Source organism: Ammospiza nelsoni, chromosome 1, assembly GCF_027579445.1.
Source record: "Ammospiza nelsoni isolate bAmmNel1 chromosome 1, bAmmNel1.pri, whole genome shotgun sequence".
NCBI lineage: Eukaryota > Metazoa > Chordata > Aves > Passeriformes > Passerellidae > Ammospiza > Ammospiza nelsoni.
The window spans coordinates 93079642-93099636 of NC_080633.1; the positions used below are offsets into that span (position 1 = coordinate 93079642).

At 37.9% G+C, this 19995-nt stretch overlaps 1 protein-coding gene across 2 annotated transcripts in view; it reads right to left on the reverse strand.

Moving 5' to 3' along the window:
* Positions 1 to 19995, reverse strand: part of INVS (inversin) — an 83243-nt gene that overhangs the window by 33860 nt on the left and 29388 nt on the right. Inside the window, exons 5-7 of one of the 2 annotated variants that reach the window (XM_059471360.1) lie at positions 13161 to 13334; positions 10745 to 10912; positions 2342 to 2522 (exon numbers count right to left, since the gene is read on the reverse strand). In XM_059471360.1, the coding sequence (XP_059327343.1) occupies positions 2342 to 2522; positions 10745 to 10912; positions 13161 to 13334 (523 nt within the window). The remainder of the gene's footprint in view (positions 1 to 2341; positions 2523 to 10744; positions 10913 to 13160; positions 13335 to 19995) is intronic. The other variant, XM_059471367.1, reaches the window with a different exon arrangement.

Sequence of the window (19995 nt, forward strand, 5' to 3'; positions counted from 1 at the left end):
ATGAAGAGTTATGAGAGCATTTTTTCTTTCTAGGGGCCTTAGGGTGTACAGGAAGGTTCTTCTTCCTTGCCAGCCATTAAGAGAACACTGGATACAAAACATCACATTATTCCGTCCCTTCCTACAACAACAACAAAACTGAAAAACAAAAACAAAAACAAAAAAAAAAAGAGAGAGAGAGATATAATGTTGCTATTCTAGTCCCACCTGAAGAGTCTAAGTCTAAGAAGTAAATTGAGGTTCATTGGAAGAAGTTGCTTTGGAGTGAAATCCTAGCAGAAAAACCTTAGGAGTACCAAGCCTGACAAAAAAGATTCCTGAACTTTCAGGACAGACAACTACAAAAAGAGAACCTAACTCCATAATGAGGACAGGGTCTACCTAAATTATCCATGAGAATAAGGCTTGAGGGAGTTAAAAAAAATTGTATTGGGTGCAACAGTAAAAAAATAGGTGCAAAGGTGCATCTCACTTGGCCATTAATGTAAAGATTAAAACTCATTTCTTGGGGTCAAGAACTGTCATTACTGTTGTACTTTTATTTAGCAGAGATGTAACTGGTAAGACTTTTATCTATGCAAAAAGAAAAGGTAAGAGAAGCAGCAATGCCCTTAAGATGCAGTCACATGCAACCCATCACATCTAAGAAAAGTTGTGGCAGCCTCCCTGCACTGCTTTAAATCTCCTATTGTTAACCTATATAGTAATATCTCACTCTCTTTAAGACCTACATAGAACATCACCTTCAACTTAAAACTGTAACCCTGAAAATTAATCATGATTTACTAATCAGAAATTCCCAAAGAGCATATGCTACCTACAGACCTCATCAGGTTCACAAAATAGTCTGGAGGTCTTGGCACATCTTCCCCCTTTATTCTACAATGATTAGACAATCCATTTTTCCAACAGACAAAACTTCTCTCAAATACAATCAATTTCAAAATGCAATAAATTTTGCTTCTTGGACAGAACCAAGTGATAATGACTATTTCTTTGGAAAGCTGATCCTGTGACACTTAAAAAGCTTCACAATTTCTCTGTTAAAATTCAATATCCCTACATACGTACAAATTTGAGAACACCCTTCCCTCTTTTTTGTTTTAATAAACATAATCAAATTACATGTATATTGCCACTGGAGTTGCAGTAACTCGCTCCAGTGAACATCTGATTCTGATTCTTATATTGGCATTCTTTGTCTGCAGTGTCCCAAAGGATCATTGGGATGAAGCCAGTTAAAAGGGGAGAGAGATTGTTTGAAGATTCTTTTATCCAGTGGTTATTTTTTCCTCCTGAATGGAAATAGGAGGTAAATTTTCTAAATCATATTATTTTTGTGTCTGTCATTTTAGGGGTTGTGTTTCTCTGCATTTAGACTATATACATTTAATCACGTTTTAACTTGTTTTGCAAGGATCCAGTTTTTGTAAACACAAATCAAAATTCACATATGCAAGGTTACAATTTACAGAGTGTCTGAGTCTCAGGGTAACAATCTAAACAGAGAAGAACTCTATACAAATAAAACTCCTTGTCAGATCTGATTAGATTATCATAGCGTGTCTGATGAAGAGCTTATACTAGAAGTGTCAACTTTGCCATTTTTTGTTGTTTACTTGTGCTGGCAGTATCAGAATATCTGCATTTTCTTTGTGGGAATCTTCTTAAGTCCTTATTTAGTTTGTGAGGAGTAGTTTAATAAAAACTAGACAATATAATCATAAATCCACTTAACCAGGCAGACATGAACTGCAGAACATCACAGTAGGCTGAAAGTGAGCATGAGACTCGTGATGCCACCATCAACCACTCTGCACTGTGGAACAGCTCAGCTCCCCCAGGCGCCCTGCAAACCCCATGTGACCCTCTTACATATGGACCAAACAAGGGTACTAGCTTAAATCTATATGAAATATTAGTCAAATTATCTTTTCAGATAAAAAATAAACTCTGGCATTTTCTTCATGCACTCCCATAGACTATGTTGCTTTCATGCTGGGCTGTGCATACCCCACTTCAGACACCACTGCTCCAGAGCATCTGGTTTTTTTAACATATGATCAAAGCTGAATATGCAAGATCTCAATATACCCTAATTGTTCTTAAATCATCAGCATACATAACCTGTTGAAGCGATGCATTGTACAAGGCCTTGGAGAATCTGAAGCTAAAATAAGCAGTCTACACACAAACTTCTAATCCTGGCTGAGCAGAAACTCTTCTTGCTCTAAGAGATTAATTGTCATACTGCCAGGCTGGAATTAAATAAAAATCAGAGACAAAGATTAAACAGTACAGTTAATTAATGACTAAGTGACTTCTGCACTACCCAGTTTACCAAGTAAGGCTGCCCAGTGCAGGGGAGTTCGAAACAAGTTGTCATAAGATGTCACGTTGCAGCCTTCATAGGAGGTCAGGACATCCACAACTGCTACATTCCCATCTGCAACAGCAAAATGAAGAGGAGTTCGTCCTTCATAGTCTTGCCAGTTCAGCAGAGATTCTGTAGGTGCAGCTTCCTTCAAAAATAAAAGAAACAACAACATTTTAAGAACATTTAAATTTAAAAGAAAATCTATACAATCTTTACAGGTGCTTTTTCAGAGATATACACTGTCCTTGTCCAGTAGAATGTTGCTCTACAATCAAATGCTTTTGTTACAGTATAGGCTACTTGCAAGTATTTCTTATGGAATGCTTTTTTATACTTAATTATAGTACAAGACCAGATTTCTGGTACATACCCCATAGTTCTACCAGTCTGCTGTGCAAGTGGTTCCTTAAACAGATCTTTAAAAGATTAACTCTGGCTCTTAGGAAAATAACTAGAAATTCTTACACAATTTACAAGTTGAAAATGGCATCTATATCTTCAGATTTTCTCCAACAACACTTCCCTTTTTGCACAAGTTAATTCTATGACTTACTACAATATTCTTCTAGCCTTTTATGTCCCTAAAGTATTTCCAAAGGAGATGTCTACATCTCTAGCCAACAAGAGAGAGTACTTCTAATAAAGCATCTACTTCTAATGGGCTTAATTTTGAATTTAAAAAGTCTTTTAAAGTTTCATGATTAGCCACTTGATCATGTAACACAGGCGTTAATAAATACAACTTGACTTTTCATCACCTTTTCGTAAAAAATATGCTAAATTACTTTCACATAAGGTCCCTAGCTATATAGTTTTGTACTGTGATAATTTCATCTCTCAAATGTTTTTCTATACAGATTTCTCTTCCTGATTCTTTTTCAGGCAGAAGACTGGAACAGATGCAAATGAACATCATCTTAGCATCTGAGAGATCTTCAAATGGCAAATATCATAAAGGCCCATGAAACACAAACTTTAAACATCCCTTTTCTGTAAAAAAGAGGTATTACTAAAAAGTGGTAAAAAATAATACAGTAGAAACTCAGGATGCAGGACACTTATCATCTAGAGTAGAAGCAGATTGTCAAAACAAGAGTTTAAGTAAATCAGAGGGAGTGAGTGTGCTTTTCTATCTCCAAGAATTCAGAACAAATCAATGAAGTTATGGGACCCCTGTGCAGAATTAAAAGGGAATGTAGTCCTGAGATTTTTAACTTCCAACACTAGAGGGGATTTTAACTCATAAGTGAGAAAAGCAATCCTCCTGAAAATACACACTATATATCACAATACATTTATGAAAGAGGAGCAAGGAATTGTGGTAAGCGCAGCTTGTTAACTGTTAGAGCAAGTTCCTGACCCCTTTCTCATGAAACTAACTGCAATCTTTCCTTTTGGCTCCACTAGGTACACAAATTGGCTGCAGAATCACTTGCATTTGCATTACTTGATGTGTAGTAACTATTACACGGAAAACAAATATCTAACATTGAGAACAATAAGTCAAGAAGAAAAAAGGAAATTCCAGAATTATGGTTTCTACACAAATACTAGTTGACCAAAGTTGTACAATCTATATTTTCTATGTAATGGATAAATAAACCCTCAAAACCCTCCAAACATTTAGAGTCATATTTCACTATATTTTCTAAGTGCAATCTGGCTAATTTAATACAGCAGTAGTAACTTCAATTCTGCAATGCCCTGATTCTTTGTTTCTTACTGTTTGCTTTCTTACAGTGCCAAGTTAAACCTCCTAATATTTGGTTAATGTAAGTTTTCTAGATCTAAGGAGCTACATACATTGCACACTGTACACAAATCACAGAATCACAGAATGGTTGGTGTTGGAAAGGGTCTCTGGAGATCATCTAATCCAACCCCCCACTACAGCAGGTTCAACCACAGCAGGTTGCACAGAATTAAGTCTAGGTAGGTTTCAAATATCTCCTGAGAAGAAGACTCCACAACCTCTCTAGGCAGCTTGTTCCAATGCCCAGTCACTTTTCATCTCAGTAAAGATGCTTCCTTCATATCCAAATGGGAATTCCATGTTTCAGTTTGCACCCATTGCCCCTTATCATGTTGCTTAGCACCACTGAAAAGTGTCTGGCTCCATCCTCTTGACATCCACACTTAAAGTATTTCTCATTGATAAGATCCCCTCTCAGTCTTCTCCAGGCTTTCTCAAAACACTGGAGTGATACTGGCTTTCCTCCAGTCCTCAGGCCCCTTTCCTGTTCTCCATGCCTTTTCAAAGATGATGTACAGTATCTGAGCAATAACATCTGCCAATGCTAATTAAATGCTAATTAAGCTGCCCATCTCAGACAAAAAACTTCATCAGTTTTAGATTAGGTATCAGTACCGTCAGCCATGCTTTGTTAGAGTCAAAAATTAACATAAAACACATTGGAGCTCACTAATATATGTAGTCATCAGTACAATAACCATAAACTATTAAAAACATCAAAATTGATAAATATGACTCTCAACTAAAAATGCTATCAAACTTAACATTATTACACGCACAAAACACAATAATCAAAGCCTGCATAACAGTTCTTTTGACAAGCATTCAAAAGCATTTACCTGAACCACTACAGTGAAAGCTTGTATGTTGCTCCCTAACTTAAATAATTCTGAAGAGAAAGCTAACTGATAATGTGCTTACTTTTTGTCTATTCATAGAGCTCAGCAGGGGGAGCATAGAGCCTACTGCAAAAATTCAATTTATGAGAATCACTTTTAAGAGTGGCTAAACATGAATTATAACAGGCACAGAAGTTATTACTGAAATTCTAAGTCCACCAGAGGAAAATGTGTTTGAACAAAATGGACAAACAAGAAAACAAATCACTCATAATTTGCTGATGTAATCCTGACAGCTAATTTTCAAGCCTTCCAGAAGCACAACAACATCCTAAATAAATGAATCCTAAAACTCCTGGCTTAAAGTCACTGATGTTGCCAAGAAATATACCCATACTCAAAAGTGTTATTTATGCAAAACGGTACAGATTCTCCAATGACAAAGCCACTATTTATATTCTAATCTAAAAGTATTCATGTGTTTTGAATTTTTTGGCCACCTAAATTAAAATTTTCTGTTTCTGCCTACATTCACAAATATAATTTCTTTAGATTTTAAGTGGGTTTGGTTAGCTATAATTAAACTGTCATACTGTATTAATATTTTAAGCACAATACAGAGAAGAAACAGAAGCTAAGCATTTTTCTGCGGCAAATAGAACAATGGAATTGTAGGCAATAATGGAAAGTGTGGTATAAACAAATGTCATGTCTCTTACCATGAAGAATAAAAAAAGAGAAGAGATACAAAATAGACAGTACTAAGCAGTTGCTTCCATCATAATAATGGAACCTTATGCTGTTCTTTTCTCCTTAAATCTTCCCAACATTTTTCACGTAACCAAGCACAATCTGGAAAGGTGGAAAAGGAAGTTGACCATGAGAGGATCTCCAGATTAGAGTTTCTCTCTACTTCACATGTTTACTTTCTACATATGTTGAGTTCAGTTTTGGCAGTATTTCATGGATTTCAGTATCAGATATAACCAATTTGTGCCCAGCTGTCACCCCTGCACACCCAACCTACTTTCTCAGCATTCAGCACAGCTCTTTTCATAATTGTTTATTTTGACAATACCAATGGACTATGTACTACACAAATACCAAACAGAAAGATGATCCTTAATTTTAAGAATTTATAAACAGAAGACAATATTTGGCCACACCCATAGGGCAGAGTACAGAAAAACAAGACAGTATTTTTCAGTACCATAGACTGTGGTCTCAATAAAACCAGCAGCTAAACTCTTGTCAAGTTTTTGTAAAGCAGCGCTGGAGAATTCAATGTGGGATACTAGAGAAAAAATAATTTTCTGGGGAATTCTTCCACAGTGTTAAAGATAACAAGAGAGAAACAACAGCAGAGTTGTTTTTCATAACTTGGCCAGCAGACACTAAAGGTAGTCTGGAAGCAGACACAGATACCTCACTGCTGTCTGGGCAATGGCACAGTGCTTAGAGAAAGCAAAGAGAAATGGTTTGGTTGGATGTGATTAAAAATGGAGAAGCAACAGTGACACGGACACTTGCCTTTTATACTGCTATCACCACAAGACAGTGTTTTTGCAAATTTAAAAATGCAATTATACCTTATAACACAAGATTACAGAATCTTACTCTGTGGGTACATCCATTAGAAATACAATATGGAATGTGAAAAACGGTAAAGTTAGAAGGCCTAGAGAGGACTGAGAATCAAACATGATGCTTAGACAATTGCCTTGGAACTGGGTAATGAGGGAAAAAGTAGCTAAGAAAGGAGGGGAAGACTGTGAGCTCTGCTGTGTCTGTGCTGTGAAGCTCTGTCACTTCAAGACAAGTAAGAAAAACACTTCAATTTGGAGAGAAGCTTTTACTACAGAATTAAACTCAGGGCACTACCACCAGCACAAAAAGGTATTTATACTCAACAAAATTCAGTCAACAGATTGATTACCTAATAACAACATTCCTCTATCATCAACTTTACAGCATAGCTAAATCACTTTTCCATTTAAACTTGTTATTAACTTACTCTGTTATTAAGCACATATAGATGTAACTAATTGCAATATAAACAATTAAGCTGATGCATAAAAAAGCCTGGATGAAATCAAGAACACACGCTTTTCAGCCCAGCCAAAGTGCCTCTAAACCTCTGCACCCAGCATGAGCAACAAACATGAGGAGCTGGAAACGACCAAAAGAAAGCCACGACCTAGTTGCCATTACTGAAACTTGGTGGGATGAATCCATGACTGGTGTGTGGCTACAGGACAGGAATAAAGTTCAAAGGGGTTGCTCTCTACAACAGATGGATAGAGTGCAATGTGCTGTCCCTGGAGAACAGCCATGAACAGGTAGAAAGGCTGTAGGCAGGAATCAGAGACCAAGGCAATAAAGGAACCCTGTGGTCAGTGTCTTCTACAGGCTGCCTGACCAAGGGGAGCCTCCTGACAAAGCCTTCTTGCTCCAGCTGCAGGAGGCATTGTGCTGGAGGCTCTTGTCCTGCTGGGGAACCTCAACCACCTTGTCATTTGCAGAGAAGCAGCCCGGTGAGCTATTGGGAATCCAGGAGATGCCTGGGATGAAGGCAGGATAACTTCTCAAGACAGGTGATAGACAGCCCCAACAGAGGGAATGTGGTCACTGGACCTGGTGGTCACCATGCCCTGCCTGACCAACCCAGTGGCCTTCTATGATGGAGTGACTACATCAGTGGAATGGGAATGGCTATAGATGTTGTTTTTCTGGACTGCTGCAAAGCCTTTGATGCAGTCCCCCAATATCCTTGTCCACAAATTGGAGAGATTTGATGGGTGGGCTGTTTGATGGATAAGGAATTGGTTGGACATTTGCATCCAGAGCAGCAGTAACTGTCTCAACGTCCCAATGAAAAATGATGATGTCCCTCAGGAGGCTGTGCTGGGACCAGTGAGATTTAATGCATTCATTAATGACACAGGTGAAGGGACTGAGTGCACGCACAGCAAGTCTGCAGATGACACCAAGCTGGGTGGTGCAGCTGACAAGGCTGAGGGATGGGATACCATCCAGAGGGACCTGGCCAAGCTCAAGAAGTGGAAGTTGGCCCATGGGAAACTCATGAAGTTCAATGAAGGTGAGTGCAAGGTGCAAGGCAAGGGGTCAGGGCAAGCCCAGCACTATCACAGGCTGGGGGCTGAACAGGCCAAGAGCAGCCCTGCCAGGAAGGGCTTGGGGGTGCTGGGTAAAGGATGAGAGGCTGGACATGAGCCTGCAATGTGTGCCTGTGACCCAGAAAGCCAAATGGGTCCTGGGCTGCACCAAAAGCAGTGTGGTCAGCAGGCTGAGGGTGAGGATTCTGCTCCTCTGTTCTGCTCTCCTAAGACTCCCCTTGGAGTACTTCATCCTGCTCTGGGGTCCCCAGCACAGGCAAGATATCAAACTGTTGGAGTGAGTCCAGAGGAGGCCACCAAGATCATTAGAGGATGGAGCACCTCTCCTATGCAGAAAGGCTGAGAGAGTTCTCACATGCAGAAGAGAAGGCTCCAGGAAGACCTTACAGCAGCCTTCCAGTACCTAAAGGGGGCCTACAAGAAACCCAGAGAAGGACTATTTATAATGGCATGGAGTGACAGGATAAGGGGGAATGATTTCAAACTGAGAGCAGGTTTAGACTTGATATTCGGAAGAAATTCTACTGTGAGGGTGGTGAGGCACTGGAACAGGTTGCCCAGAGAAGCTGTGGATTCCCCAGTCCTGGAAGAGTTGAAGAGCTGGACAGGGCCCTGGGCCACCTGATGTAGTTGAAGATGTCCCTGCCCATGGCAGGGTGGTTGAACTAGATGACCTTAAAAAGTTTCTTACCAACTCAAACTATTCTCTGATTCTTTTAATTGTCAGATAAAAAAAAAAAAAAAAAACAAAAAAAAAAAAAAAAAACCAAAAAAAAAAAAAAAAAAAAAAAACAACCCAAAAAACTACAAACACAACCAAACCAAAAAAGTCTACCAAAAATCCTGGACATGATCATAATTCTGGATTACCTAAAGAGAATCTTTGAGAACACTTTCAGTAGAGAGACAAGTATTTTTGATGTTTTGTAGTATATCTGTCTGAGATGAAGTTAATTTTCCTTGCAGCAACTGGACTTTGTAATTAAAACTGTTGATAACACACCCATGTTTTGGCTATTGTGGAATAGCATGGATTCCTCTTTTTCACATCCTGCTCCCCTGCTTACCCCAGTGAATGGGCTGAGGGTGGGGAAGAGACTGGGACAGGGCACAGCTGGGACATTTGACACAAACTGACCCAAACAATACCTCATATCATATAATATCATGCTAAGCAAAAACCCTCAGGGACAGGGGGAGGGCAGCAAGGATGTTCATGGCTACACCATTTGTTTTCTCAAGCACGAATAAGCATGCTGAAGCTTTTTTTTCCATTTTGCCGGAAGTGGCTGACATCTGCCTGCTGATGGGAAGAGTGAATAAATTTCCTTTTCTGCATGCAGCTCTTGCTTTCTATACTGGGCTAGCATTATCTTCATCCACAAGTCTTCTTTTGCCTTCCTTCTATTTTCTCTGCCTTGAAAGAGGGCAGGTGAGTGAGTGCCTGTGTGGGTGTGAGGCTCTTGTCTGAGCCAAACACATCACAACTTTAAAAAATATTTGTCTTTTGACTGCCTAATGTTTGAAAAAGTCTGTAGTTAAATACAAAGATCCATATATTTTTTGCAGCAAGTTTACTTCTCCAGCGTGGCAGAAAAGCAGATATACAAATTCAAAGTTCGTGACAAAACTTTGTAACAAACCGTTTCACAGCTGGATACAAATTACAAATATATTGAATAAAGAGCAGTATTACAGAAATGCAATCTCTTTGATGCTGGAATCTTCTCTAAAACTATTTATTATAGTAAAAAAAGTATCAGTGACTGTAAGATTGTCAGTGTGATTTGAAAAAAAGCAAAGAAATTTTCATTTTCATATTTAAGTTCTCAGCTTGCCAGCTAATCAGGCAGACAGACATACAAGTCCTTGTAGTTAAAGTACAATCACCATGTGTCTACTTCTGAAAGACCTTTGAAAGACAAAGATACAGAAAGTTTGTTCTAATGTGACAGAAAATTTAAATTGAGGCTTCTGTATCTTTCCATGTTAGTGAAGATCAGAAATTTTCACAAAATAAAAATTAAGGTAAAAATCAGGCAGAGCATATGATTTCATTGTACCCATAATAGCTGTCATTGCAGAACACAAACTCAAATATTGCAAAAAGAGAAAATATGCTATCAAGGAAACAGTACTGAATTGATACACAAAATCACGTAGAAAGTCCTTCAGCAAACTGATTGTGGGCTGACTGACAATTGATCAAATATTTCCCAGAATTCTAACCTGAGAAACCAAATTAAACCAAAATTTTTAGTAGACAGATAACTAGATATAAACTTTTAAATAATGAAGGAAAGACACATAACAAAGAAATCAGTGTGCAAAATGCAGCTGAAATGAGCAATATGACTGGCCATTTTATCCATGAAAACTTTTAAGTCTTTCCTCCCCCCTTACAAGACTTCAAGCAAAGACATTCACCCATAGAAATCAAACAAACTCTTTTCGAGACAGCAAAAATATTTAGGATTACTTCTTACAAAGTTCTGGATGTTAGGAAAAGCCAATTATTCCATTCTCAAAGAGTCAGTGGACCAAAATGAGAAATCTTATGAGAATAAAATAATGTTTCTGTCAGAGGAAAGTAGTAAGGAAAGCAAGTGTTATATACATATATTGCAGACTTTCTTACCAGAATACATTTCACTGTGTGGATTGCACTAGGGTCCTTGTTGTTAGCTGCCCAGTGAAGTGGGATTTTTCCTTCAATATCAGGAATTCCAATATTTGAATCATGTTTGATGAGAAGTTTCACGTGCTCTGGGTTATTGTAGTAGGCACTCCAATGCAGTGCAGTTTGCTGCAATACAATTTTCACAAGCTTTTTCAACACGTTGAAGAATTGTTGAAACATCAAACAATTAAATGTTTAATGTTTAAATGAAAATTAAAGTTGGCTAAAACTAGCCTTAAACAACAGGCAAATAAGCACTTGTTACACTTCAGTAAAGAGGACTGACAAAAAACTGAGCACATGTACCTGGGGTGGTTGACAACTGAAAATCTATGAAAATAGGCTTTAAACAAAGCCGAATAAAGGCCCATTTACTTCAGTAAGGGCAGATCATCACACACCTACTGAGGCCTGAGTCAAGTCTAAGCTGCACCACCTTGCATCCAAGGGATCCAAACGGAGAAGCCTTTATGCTTGGAACATAAGTATCTCTGCTAGGAGACTGCTTTTTATGAAGATTTGTTGGACTATGGCAAGAGAAAAATGTGCATGCCACTTAGCACTGCCCTGATGGCTATTTGTTGCAGCAGTTCACACCCAGAGAAAATATCTGTGCTTGGTATTAAGCAATGACATCCAAGCTAGAATGTTGACCTGAACCAGGCCTCAGCCCCAGAGCTGCACTATAGAGCAACTGCAGTGATTAGTGTGGTCCCTCTTAAATTTCAGGCTCTGTTGGGATGACACAAATTGATGGAGACTACTCTCCACTAGGGGAAGGTGACACCATACGCTGACACTGGACTCAGATCCATCTTGAACTAAGGTTTTGACTTTACTGTCTGGGATAACTCAGAATTCTGAGGTTGAATATTAGTGAATCTAATGCCCAATGGCAGTCCAATAAAACTTCAAAAGGCAATCCATGCTCCTACTGCCAATTCCTGACTGCCAACAGCTTTTTCACAGGCCTTATCAACGTTCCTAACTACATAAGCAAACCAGTGTGTGGGGGTTTCTTAACCAGCAAAACATTGGCATATTAACAAGTATTTTATTTACCAGACACACCTCTCCCAACTGCCAAGTAACAGAGTTATAAGATAAAGAATGAATTTTTTTCCCACCTCTCTTACCCCAACATCCCTACCAAACATTACTTGGCACTTTGATTAGAAACAGAGAAATAACTCCTACAGGACATTTATGTATTGAAGTACAATACCCTGCATCAGCATCCTGAAACAGTGACATGGAATTTGTAAGTTCACCATCATATCTTCAACTTTCTGTGAAGGAAGAAGGCAAAAAGGAGCCTGTTTGTGTTTGTTGCTGCCAGCTGTTGGCTTAATACCATGGTAACAACAATAAGATAGCACAGCCTTTTTTTCTGCCTGTCACTCACTGAAGAAGGGCTTCACAAAGCACCACCACAGTCTTGTACCAGGAAAAATGTGCACTAAATTAATGAGTATTATTTATTAAATGGAGCTGATCAGTATTCCTGGAAACTGACAGTTGCAATGCAAGCAGAAAGTTTTGGATACCAGAAGGCCTTGGTGGCCTTGGTTCACCGACTTCTCTCATCTACAACCAGTTTCAGTCAGTTACCGACATGGAAGCAGACATAAAGGACACTTGTTCTCCTTCATCTTCAGGAATTATATTTGACAATTTTGACGTGCACAGTTGCAGCAAGGAAACTGAAAAAGCCATGTGCCCAACAGGGTCAAACAGGTCTGACTCTGTGCCTGAGATCATCTTTCACCAACCTGAATTCCATTTTTGCTACTGCGACTACTCATGACATGAACCAGGATAAAAGTGCTCCCTGTTTTGTGGGGAATCTGGCAATGCTTTAAATACTGGCTTGGAAATCTGCTGAACAGGCAAGGCTGCTAAATGGTTTTGGCTGGTCTATGCATACCTTTGTTAATTAATTAGCATGGTCATGAAGTCAGCATGACTCCTCCAGAATGACTGCTGTAATTATAGGCAGTTTTCTAGTGACTCTTATCATTACAAGATTCTAAGTGTGAGGTTTTTCAAAGGCAGAAAAGCAACATAAGCACATGCTATCCAGACTCCAACAAGAATCACAATGTTATAGAAAGACTTGTATGGTTTTTGAATCTTCTATTGTTGTAACTACTCTCAAGAAGAAGGTCAGTGGAGCCAGTGCAACGAACTTTGACATCATTAACATCAGAAAAATATTAATATTTCTACTTTGAAGACCTAGAAAAAGTTTATGAAAAATAATTTTTTGCACACAACTGCTTGATGTAAAACCAATTCCTAAAGTTGCTACAGATCTTAAAATAAGCAGTTGTCTTAAAATAAGCAGTTATCTTGCAATAAGCAGTACTTTTACCTTGTTTCTGTCCTGGGTATCCACTTCTCCAGGTGCCATATGTTTTAACAACAAAGCTAAACACTTTGGACTTTTGTGACGTGTAGTTAAATGCAGTGGTGTCATGTCCTCTAAGTCCTTCTGCATCCAGTTCCCTCTACGAGCCAGCAAAAGTTTCATGAAGCGGTAATTTCCCTGGGTAAAGAAAAATATCAGAAATTAATGTCAGTTTATCAAAGCAAATTATGATGCATAGATATAGATTTATTTTTTTTTTTACTGTGCCTAAAAAAGCTTGAAGCAAAACAGCTCAAAGCTTTGGAAACATCTAATGAAAATTTTTTTTGTTATCATGAACTCTTCATTTTTAGGTCTCTCATGCTACTTGGTTTTAGATATTTATATTCCTTTAGCAGAATAAGACAGGGTTCATTAATACGAAAAATTCTGTAATATTATAATTTTCTTAACTGTTTAGCCTCAGTAAAAATCATGTAAAAACTGAAATAAGATCATTACCTGCTGGTTTCAGCAAGGTAAACAGTTATCAGATGAGGAATAAAACTAAACATGAAGAAAGAACATAATTTTCAAAACGAAAGTAAGAAAAATAACCAGGAATGATTCAGAAAGATAAAATTTACTTATCTGAATACACAGCAAATATATGCAGAAGTGATTGTTTCTTACATTTTTAAATTGAGAACTGCATGAGTTTTGGTCTATAGTATATACAATAAATGGATGGGACACCTAGCGTTACAACACGTTGAAAATACTTCACACTAGGACTTTCACAAGGTTTTCAATATGTCTTCAAAAGAAATAACAGAGAAATGCTTCTTTGATATAAATATAATCATATAATAAATGAGGGTGGATCCCAAAAAACCCAATCTGGTTTTATTTCTCAAATCACTGAAGAAGCCAGTGAAAAATTAAAGACATGAACATGCAATCATGAAGAAGCTGTACTGATTTAGTAGTACAGGCAGCCTTGACTTGCTTGAAAGTTATTTTCCATCTAGGAGAGATGCTACATACAACATTCTCATGCTTCCACTTCCCAAAGTTCATGGATCAAATCATCTTCAGCAGTTAAGTTGCAATCGAAGACCAGCAACTGGAGCAATAACTCATTAAAGCAAAACATCTGCACCTGCCTTCAGTCATCATGATTTAAACACCTCAGCTCTTTTCATACTGTAACTTTTAACCTTTCCTAAAGTGAAAAGAGTGTGTTGTGTCTTAATTTTGCTCACTGTTTTCCAATTTTTCCCCAAGATACTAGTTTTTTGCTAATTTCCCATATAGATCATTAACTGTAACTATAATGAAAACAGAAAGCTCAAAAGAGAAGATAAATTCTACTAATTGTCCCCCACTCAGGGAAAAGCTGGAGCATTTGATGAAGCTTTATCAGACAATGTACACAGGAAAGGTGACACAAAAATCAATAGAAATCACGTCTTTGGATTCTTCTGCTTATGAAACTACCTGCAAATTAACATACTTCAGTCTGCTACAATTCTTTTACAAATTCTGCATGTTAGCTTAGTTCCCTTAGGCTGTCTTTGGAAAAACTATGAAAAAAAGCAACCAAGTAGACAAGGGCAAGCAATGCTAATGAACGGGGGCACTTTGGTATCTCATAAGGCTCAAAATTGCAAAGTGTTTTTGTCAGCAGAATGGTAGGATGGAGACAGGCCAAAGGATTCCAGAGGCCTCCACAGTATCCAGTGCCAGGGCATAAAAAATATACAGATTTCATTTTTCAAAGCAGCCATAAACATTGGAAGGACATACTTTACAAAAATTACTGTTCTGTTTCTGTCTAATAGCAATGGAAGACTTGAGCTTTACAGATGCAGAATGGATTTCACCACGTATGGCCAAAATAAATGAATGTGACTTTTTTTCCTGCTACACTATTTTATTTTAAAATACAAATCAAGGAAAGCAAATCATGAACGAGCTCAGATAAAATTACTTCATCCTGCCTCTACCTTTTACTGTTACTAGTCCTTGCTCATTAGTGACAGCTTACAAGAAAAGTCTGCCCCAGAACCTACCACAGACCTGCCTGAACATGCAAACTTCTCTTGCCAGAGACTACTACAGCATTCCCAGTGAGAAGTGACCAAATACATATTTTTCTTCTGCTGGGTGTCAGGGAAAGCATAACCTTAGGATTTTGTCCCTGTAGTACACAGACACATACCAAGCATACTCTGAAGTACAGGGGCAGAACAGTGTGATGTCTGCAGAGCTCCTAAACCACAGAGAACACACTCAGAATTAATTAATGATAAATTTGGGGTGGAGCTAGGGATGAGAATACTCCTCATTATTACCATTACACTGAACAGGCAAATATGAGAAAAATTTAGAAAACTCATTAAAAAAGAAAAATTAAAATTAGCAAAAAATCTCAGTGTATCATGATGTGGTTGGCAATTAAATGGGAGGAGAAAAATATTAAATAACTTAAGAGAATATTAGTCTTGGAAGAAATATAGCTGCTTTTCTCCATCACAGAGGATAATACATTTGTAGTTTTCAATATTTCCTGCACACAGTGCATGCATATCCACGAGAGAAAAAAAATTATTTTTGTCTTGTTGATGGGTACTTATTGGAAGATTTACAAGTACATTCTGCTTTTTGAATTAATTCCACTGTAAAGAAGACTGAAAGTTAAAACAATGCATAAAATTAAGGAAACATGCCCTTTTATTATTAGAATTTCTCTCCCTATACTGTATTTTATATTTGCTATTACACATTTTTCCATCAGTTGCTACTACATTATTCTCTTGCATGCTTAGCCAACAAATCCCTCTCCTTGGCAAATGAATTTGTAATAAATCCCTTCATTCTGAAACACAAAAGATTCTGTTTCTTCCAAGTGATTACCACAGAAAACACCTGTACTTACATTACTTATTTGAATTATCTTATTCGTGCTTTTGCTTCTGACTACTGTTCTTTTCTTTAGTAATACCATGAATTTTACTGTCTTCCTTTCACTTGTTAGAAAACAATATTGCACTTTTTAATGACAATGGAAAATTTCCCCACCTTTAATTGATTGCTGCTTAAGTTTACAAGTATGGAATGTATCAACATGCCTTGAAGGCTGATGCAATTTAGGTCTTATTAGGTGGAGGGAGGGAATGCTTAATTTGAAAAGCCAATTCCTCTTTTTAATAAAGTTTTTGTGTATAAGAAGTCTGTAAGCTGGCTAGGTTTTTACTCATAAATAATGCACTTGACTGGCCTAAACATTGCTGGGCAGCATGAAGCTCTCTGAGTCAGTCCATGGTCTCTTACCATTGATAGTGACTCAAAATTTATTCTACTATAAGCAGAAAACACCATGAGAGAACAGGATTAAATACTTGTACAGAATACTTGGTTCCTAGCAGCCAAAATTTACCATTCCAATGCTAATTCTTAACATTCCTTTAGATTCTGTTAAAATTTTTTGAAAATCAAAATACTTGACTCTGCAAACTACCAGAGTATCACAGAACAGCTGACTTCAACATAATCAGAAGAAATACTTCTGCTATTTCAAAAAATCAGCAAAAGGTACTAGTAGAACACATTTTTTGGGAGACAGCTCAATAAGCAATCATGGCTCTGTCATCAAGTAATAACTTCAAAGAAAGTTCTGGACTCCAAGCTAAGCAGTCAGAAAAACTTTCTGAACATTTTAATGGAGAAGAGAGTTATGGAAGAAGTATTTCAGTCAGAGCCAATGAGTTTGCCAGAATTTAGAATATCTCTAAATTTGAAAAAATTATCCCCCAAAATTGCAAGTTGGGTCATTAAAAAAAAGCTGTCTAGTATATTCAGAATGATTCTGCTGCCAGGGAAAGGTTTCAGTGGAAAATCACTGGTAAATTTTTCTACCTAGTTTTCTGGGTCTAGAAGAAAATGTGCTTATTTCTTTATTAATCTAAAGCAGCTTTTTCAACCTATTTCCTCTCCCTGGCTTGCTGAGGAAGTGTAGTGAGAGAGCAGCTGGGTGGGCATCTGTCAAACAGCCACAGTCAGGCTGTCCCATATGGTCACCTAAGTGAAAGGCTGAAGAAAAAATGAGCTCTGTTCAGTGGTGCTGTAATTCTAATCACAGGTTGATGCTGAAACTACTGGTTGTATTGCCATTGCACTAAAAACATCATCTCACACTTCACATCTTTCCACTCTGTACAGCCCACAAAGTCCTGCTCTGAGTCACCCAGTGCCACGTGCCCATTTCAAACACTTCCTCAGAAGTACTTTTCACAGCAAATTTTAAGTGTTTCACAAGCATACAAACTTGCTTTAAAGAGTACACCTGTGTTCTAGCTAGAAACGTTCTGCTGATGTGCAACAGAGGTCTGTGAAAATTATTTCCATTCTCATCCCACTATTTCTTGGTGAGTTAACTTGGTCATTATATTAAGCTGTGTGCTTCTACACTGACTTACCCCTGTAGTGTGTACATCTCTGACACAAAACTTTTAATATTCAGATTTTAAAAACACACTGCATAAATAAATACAGCACAACATAAACAAGCCCAACATCTTTTACAAGGGGAGAAACTGAGCTGTACAAGGTAAGGCTAATAGTCAGAGGATCTTGCACCTCTACATGCACATCAAAAGCACACCCACAAGTAGGCTGCCATCCCCTCATCATCAGTGGGATAAAAGGGGACAATGCACACAGAAAAATTAATTATTTCCCTATTAATTGCTGAGCCCACATTTACAAAAACTGTAACAATTCTAATCCACATGAAGTACTTAACATTGCTTGAAAGACTGCTCTGTAATGATTTACAATGTAGACCACATGAGCTGACAATGGTTACAGTACAGCTAGGCTTGAATTTTGGAATACCTACAATGGGCCTGTGAAGATTTAGGGCACTGTAAGGGTTGCTAAAGGAACTGGGGAAAAAGCAGCCCAGCATCTCTATACAACTTCCTGGTAAAAACAGCAGGGGTCATAAAAAAGAATGCCAAGCTGTTAAACCGTGAAGATGCTACTTTGGCTCCACTCCAAAATGACGTACCTGCTTTCCCAGCACTGGGAACAGACAGACCAAAAGAGCACAAACCCTTACAAAGGAGGTGGTTTTCAAGGGCTTTTCACTGCTGGCAGTCATAAGCACTGAAGATGCAGTCAGGGCATACATTTGCAGCAGAACAGAAAGCCTTAGAAATATTTACAGATAAACCACAAATTAGAACTGAAGGTTGAAATTGACCCTCTGGATTAGTAAATCCATCCTCTAGCACCATAGGGAGCAAGAACATCTAATCCTTTTCAAAAATTCCTAGGGATTTCTTTTAAGTGGAATTACAGTGTTCAGGATTTTCTCCTCCCAGTTCTCTGTTTCAGACTCAGGATTTTAGGTTTTGATTCTTGTTTGGATTTTCTGTTTTTTTTAAGCCAACACACACACAAGGACACATTTCATTCTTCTACCCATGAAAATACACTGTGGCTTTTAAAATCTAAACAAGCATTGGGGTTTTTATCTCAGTAACAAAGGATAAACTCTACACTGCCCTCAAAAAATCATCAGCTCTCTGCACTTATTCTAGTTGGAACTCTTCTATTTTGAACACAAGTAAGCAGAGATTACAGGGCTACCCGAGGGGGTCCCACAAAGCACCCTACTGAATCCCAATGACACTTGCCTACTGATAATGTATATATCTTGTGAGATGTACCTAAAACTGCACTTCTCCCATAAATTAAGTACATTCTCCAAACAGTTAGCTCATTACATCCTTGTCAGTCATGTTTCAAATAAAAAATTTATAATCCATAGAATAAATCATTAGGTGTGTTGTCTGTTGTCGTCCCCCCCCCACCCCCCGGGACTTGCATTTTGAACTATAATGTTTCTAATAATTTCAATTATCTTCAGTATTCCTCTTCTTCTGATATCCTAGCCACTGCTGTCCCCTCTTTGACTGACAATCATGCCTAACACTGCGCCACTCTTAAGTATCCTTAAAAAAAATACTACTCATGGTTATAAGTTTGCTCATGAAAAATACTTAGATTCAAGTGCAACCACCAAGGAATTCCAACACATGCCTTCTGATCTTATAGCTCATATTTCAGGTCTATCTGTTTTCAGTTCATTATCAAATAATAATTCACCATTCTCTTACATTTTGTGTCCTAATTTCTAATTAAGCTTGCAGTTTTCCATCTAGCATCACAGTTAATATTTTTGTACAGGCCTAAAAAGGCAATTTATTGAATTTATTTCTATGAAATGAGCTAACTAAATATCCAGTTACTCTTAAAGAACCTGCTGTTGACAGAAGGTGTTCATTTTACCCAGTTTTCTATTTCTGCATACATATTTATCCCCATATAATTTCAAACTCTTATATGCTACTGAGGTCAAATAGGCTGCCTCTCTCAGCTCCTTCCACCTTAAAACATTACTTACCACTATTTTAAAGTGTTATTGAATGCCATAAATTCTGTAATGTCTCAATTCCTAAAGAATGATTCATTGATTAAAATTCATTTGCACCTTATCCCTTGCTGTTTCATGAGATGAAATTTACCAAAAATCAGGCATTAACCCCTGACTACAGCCCCTGCAGTAACTAAGCCTGGTCAGCAAGTGTGCAGGGAAGTGGTAAAACAGAGGCTCCACAAAATGAGGAGCACAAAGGTCAGCCTATTGAAAGGGGTGTGTTTGAAGACTGCAGCGCAGCAAGTCCACCAGCCACGGCAGAAAGGATTTCAGAGATCTGATAATTACACATCTCTGCCATAGGTTAATAATTTATTAGCTTATTAAATTTTGATTGCTGAAATATATTCA